At 32.2% G+C, this 6,000-nt stretch overlaps 1 protein-coding gene across 7 annotated transcripts in view; it reads right to left on the bottom strand.

Annotated features, from left to right (window-relative positions):
* Positions 1-436: 436 nt before the first annotated feature.
* LOC127834115 (ankyrin repeat and MYND domain-containing protein 1-like) overlaps positions 437-6,000 on the bottom strand; it is a 51,840-nt gene continuing 46,276 nt past the window's right edge. For all 7 annotated transcript variants that reach the window (XM_052359734.1, XM_052359732.1, XM_052359735.1 and 4 more), the window contains one exon: positions 437-3,284. In XM_052359734.1, coding sequence (XP_052215694.1) covers positions 3,210-3,284 — 75 coding nt within the window. In that variant the 3' untranslated portion in view covers positions 437-3,209. The remainder of the gene's footprint in view (positions 3,285-6,000) is intronic.

Below are 6,000 nucleotides of genomic sequence, written 5' to 3'. Positions count from 1 at the left end.
ATGAACTACACCTTCCAGACTTATTCCTTAGTTCCTTCGGGTCTCAGATAAACGGCCCTCTTGTCTGGATTATTATGAATTAAATTTAACTTTGTATTCTGCATGTGCAATATGGTGTGTGTTTTGGAGCTCTAAATATTAACAACATGCAAGTATATTTTATATTATGTGTAAAATAAAAAAAATATATTAGAAAATCAATGCTGGTCAAAGTAAAAAAAATTGTATGGGTATTGTTTTCTCTGGTAGAAAATGTTACAGTAAAAGCGTATTTTCAGTTGCAAAAAGAAAATAACTTGCAAAGTATTATTAGCTATTTGACTTAAATTAAAACGTTACAATGACCTTGGTCTGAAAGATCACAGTTTGATTTCAAAATCCCCTCCTTTGGGGTGATTCAAAACATTTGTTTAAGCATAACAAACACTTTAAGGTATACAAATAAAAAGTATATTTCATCATAAAGAAAAAGTACCAAACAATCACAGGTTCACATAACAATTATTTATGATAAAAAAAACAATAGTAGATAATAAAAATACATAGCACATTTATGCTCATGCTTTAAGTATAGTAACAGTACATTGAAATAACTAGTGAAAACAAAACAAATACCGAAACATATTAAAAAGAAGGTGTCATTAAATATTGGACAGCCATTTCTCGTTCTTTGTATTCAGGAGATCCATATACACTGGACATTATAAACTGTTATAGGAGCCCTACTCTGGGAAAACTGGGCTTAATGCATGTGTGTTAAGTATAGTACCAGATTAGCCTGCGCAGCCCACACATACTAATCAGGGACAATTCTTACCGCCTAGCCTGGATTATCTTTTAGAAGAAACTGCCTTAAAACAAACAAGATATGTGTTTGTCAGAAACACTAAGTTCCCCTTTGCGCAGCTTTGAAGCTATATATTTGACCTTTGACCTTTAAGGATGATCTTGACCTTTCATCACTCAAAATGTGCAGCTCTATGAGATACACATGCATGCCAGATATCAAGTTGCTATCTTCAATATTGCAAAAGTTATTGCAAATGTTAAAGTTGGGGCAAACAAACAAACAAACACACAAACAAAAAAAACAACAGACAGGGTAAAAACAATTCCATTTATGAAGAAAGAATTTCCCTTAAGCCTGTGCAGACTGCACAGGGTAATCTGTAACTACATTTTATTCACATACATTAAGCCCAGTTTTCCAATAGTGTAGCTCATATATAATGAGCCATGTAGAAACACGTATTAGTCGGGTAAGTGATGATAGAGGAAATATAATTCTTAATTTTTATATTTGTGAAATGAGAAAAAAGTGTAGAAAGATTTCTGTATTTCATATACCATTTAATAATGTAATTCTAAAATGCTTTTTGGTCATTGCAAGGTTGTATTTGTTATTTTCGAAGAATGGCTCAGTTGTTTGCTATTTTATGTGTGCTACAGTTTGAAATTACCATAATAAGTAACACAATTTATTGGATGCATAAGATTAATTCAAATATATGATATCAACAACAATAACAGATAGACATGCAGGAATACCCTTCGTAATTCAACAGTTTAACCCTGATAAAATGCATCTCAAACAAAACAAAATCTTAGTTTTTAGCGAGGCTGTTTTCGGAGAAAACCTGAGGTATTAACATAGCCTGCTCATCATACGCCGTCTGACGGCGTCGTGATAAAACCTTTACATTGGCTCTAAAATCAAAGTGCTTCCACCTACAACTTTGAAACTTCGTATGTAGATGCACCTTGATGAGTTCTCCACGCCACGCCCATTTTGGGTCACTAGGTCAAAGGTCAAGGTCACTGTGACCTCTAAAAAAAAAAAAAATTCTAACAAGCTTTTGCAGCCGAGCGTGGCACCCGTTATGCGGTGCTCTTGTCCTAAGATTTAAAATGCTGTCCATATTTCCATTACTAACAATTTTCTAAGTGTCACTTGTAACATTTTTTTTGAATTTTTTAAAGTTGAAAAGATTATATACATGATCATTTTTTTACAAAAGCAAGATGTTGTATCCTTCATAATGATAAAGCAGGAGAACAATTTGAATACAACAGAATGCACAATTGAAAATCACATTAAATAATAATATAGGTAATTGTGAAAATATATTTCTCTAAGCTAAATGCAAGATTATATAAAGGCTTCTCATTATGATAAACTCAACAAGTTTAAGTTTTTAATAAATGTAATGTACACATATATAGTAAATGTAACAAAATCGCTTAAAAGACAGACTGGACTCAATGGTGAGAAATTTCTAAGCATCTGCTGCAAATTTATTTAATGTGATTTTGTTTAATACATTTTTTTTCTTATATGAAAATCAGAACATTTTCTTTGCTTTTTATGTTTCAATTGGATATTTTTTTATATCTTACTTCAGTAAGTTATTTTTTCCCAAATTTGCATCCTTATTTGGGGACAAAATTTAAACAATAAAGGTAAAATGTCATGTGTAAAACAACAATATTTAATAAGTATATAAATTATATATTCCACATTAAATGTGCATATTTGTTTTATCAGATTATATTACATATAAACTAGTATATCAAACATTTATTGGGCTCTACACAAGCTTGACAATGTAACTAATGTGTGTAAATTGTCATAAAACAATAAGTTAATACTCTTTGTAAAATTAAATATTTGTAAATAAATAATTATATAATAGGAACTATAATTATGCTTTCATTTGAAAAACAAAAATATAGATACAATTTATACATGAATAATACAAGATTTAATCATTGTCCTCATTCTCTGATTTGGCAGATGATTGTTAACACATGTTTCCTACACTTGCATGTTGATTACAAACCATCATAGAAATACAGCATTCTTTTTATATCGGCCTTTTTACCCATCATACAATAATAATAACATCACTATCTGTATTACCCAAGTGTAAAAAAATAATAATATAATAATACAGTACCAATAAATAATACAAAATATGGAAGTCATAAATGTATAAATTTGTTTTAAGTTTTAATTTGTTTTCATTATTTTTTAAATATGAAATATGTTGAATAATATAAGGGTGCATTGCAATAAAAGCAAGTGCATAATATACATGTATGTGTACAATCAATTATTATAGAAATGCACACATAAATTTGATAAACACAACTAAACACCTGAAGTAAGGCATGTCATTTAACACTAGTCTGATAAGAGACAGAGGACATCATACAAAGCTATAGTTGTCAATATATTTGCCATCCTCTATTTTGTTGTCTTTACTCGAACCCTTATTTGCCACCTGAAAAAGTGAAGAAAAAAAATCAATGAAATGTGTTTTTGATTCATATTTATCTATTTCTATATTTACATTTACCAGCATAAGAAAAACAAAAGCTATTAAAACAAGGGCTGTTTGTAAAACATGCATGCCCCCCATATGGGCTGTCCGTTGAAGTGGCAGCCATTGTGTGAATACGTTTTTTGTCACTATGACCTTGACCTTTGACCTAGTGACCTGAAAATCAATAGGGGTCATCTGCGAGTCATGATCAATCTACCCATTTAGTTTCATGATCCTAGGCATATGCGTTCTTGAGTTATCATCCAAAAACCATTTTACTATTTCGGGTCACCGTGACCTTGACCTTTGACCTAGTGACCTCAAAATCAATAGGGGTCATCTGCGAGTCATGATCAATCTACCCATGAAGTTTCATAATCCTAGGCATATGCGTTCTTGAGTAATCATCCGAAAACCATTTTACTATTTTGGGTCACCGTGACCTTGACCTTTGACCTTGTGACCTCAAAATCAATAGGGGTCATCTGCGAGTCATGATCAATCTACCTATGAAGTTTCATGATCCTATGTGTATGCGTTCTTGAGTTATCATCCGAAAACCATTTTACTATTTCGGGTCACCGTGACCTTGACCTTTGACCTAGTGACCTCAAAATCAATAGGGGTCATCTGCGAGTCATGATGTAACTAACGATGAAGTTTCATGTTCTTAGGCGTATGCGTTCTTGAGTTATCGCCCGGAAACCATTTTACTATTTCAGGTCACCGTGACCTTGACCTTTGACCTAGTGACCTTAAAATCTATAGGGGTCATCTGCGAGTCATGATCAATCTACCTATCAAGTTTCATGATCCTAGGCATATGTGTTCTTGAGTTATCATCCAGAAACCACCTGGTGGACGGACCGACAGACCGACATGTGCAAAGCAATATACCCCCTCTTCTTCGAAGGGGGGCATAAAAATACAAGAAAGTACATATTTATAGACAGTTGAGTAGATATTCTCAGTTGATTGAATACATATGGTCTACAGTCAATATGACAAGGCAAACGACAAAAAGCAAAAACTTTTCAATTTTTTGGTCTTATATGAATTTACAACCATCAAAGTAGGTTTTATTATGGACTGAAGGTCAAATAGGTTTGTTTCATCAGCCAGTTACATATACTTTGCAATCAATAATTTTAGTATCACGTTGGTACCTATATAAAAACATCTACCAGAAATCAAAGTCAATGCAAATCTTTAAAAATGCCAAAATGTTGGCATAAATTACATTATGTCACATAAATGACACGGCTCATTTAAAGTGTATAAAATGTGCAAAATATACAAGCTAAATTGTGTATCCATGTAACTAAGATAAAGATTATCAAAAATACATTTGATAACTATACGTGTAAAAGTAAAATACAACATGAAAACAACATCATCAAGTAATTCAGATAACACTTGAAAACAAAATTTAGTTTTTCACACACGGTAAAGGAATGCACACTTAATTTTGTATTAGGACACTTTGTTCAAACTCAATGCACTGCATGTAAAAAACCCAGTCAACAAATGTTATAAATGTTATAAAAAAAAAACTTTACACAAATCATGTATGATTGACATCCAAACAACCCCAAAACTTACAAATAATGATTTGAAATCAGTCAAATAAATAAAAACATTTGGGCTGCAAAGCAAATATTTTCTATACAGGCAATATTTTGCGATGCCAATGAAGTAAATTGAGTAAGTAGTTTGTTGTCTTACCGAGTGTACAGTTATGTATAATATTCTATTCCCACCAGGTGTCAAAATTTAACATAGTTAAATGTTTTCCTTAAAAACAAAATAATTTGCAGTGAAAAAAAAAAAAATTATTTTCCTTTTATTAGAAATGAGGCTATCTAAACATGCATTGAAATATTATCAGTGGAAAGGAGATTTAGCTGGAACATCAAACAAAGTCTTCTGAACACAATCAATAACATAGCACCCTTTAGTCTCTGAGTAACATAATTTGTAATTGTAAACAGCACTTTTTTAACCTAATTATTTAAGTTTCATTAACCTTGCTCAAGTACTTTTTAGTAATGGCATGATGCAGATTTTAGTATACCATTATTTCTGTAACAATAGCAAAACCACAATTTTGGTCAGATGAAACAACTTAAATAATCTACATTCTCCCCTATAAGGCTGTCTATCCACATACCAAGTTTCATCAACATACTGCTTAGGTGCTCTTTGAATTAGCACATGATCCAGATTCAAATGAGCCGTACTCTGTGAAACAGGGGATTAATGCATTTGCATAAAGTGTCCCAGATTAGCCGGTGCAGTCCACACAGGCTAATCAGGGACAACAGTCTCCACCTAAACTTGATTTTTGCCAATTAGAGACTTTCTTGAAACGTAAAATATAAGTGTCAAGTGTTGTCCCTGATAAGCCTGTGCTGACTGCACAGGCTAATCTGGGATGACACTTTACCCACATGCATTAAAACCCTTTATCACAGAGCACAGCCCAAATGGACACTAGGAAACACTTACAAAAGGAAACACAGACAGAGGGTCGCAGGGTAAACTTATAGCCCCAATTTGATTACACATATAGAATAATAACAAGTGGTTTAGCTCCGTATAAAATTGCTTTTTAAGTGAACAATGTAAATTGGCTGAAATTAGTAAATGTTAAGTTTATGCAAGAGTAACTTTA

This window comes from Dreissena polymorpha, chromosome 6, assembly GCF_020536995.1.
Source record: "Dreissena polymorpha isolate Duluth1 chromosome 6, UMN_Dpol_1.0, whole genome shotgun sequence".
Lineage (NCBI taxonomy): Eukaryota > Metazoa > Mollusca > Bivalvia > Myida > Dreissenidae > Dreissena > Dreissena polymorpha.
This window is presented reverse-complemented; position numbering and strand designations above follow the sequence as displayed.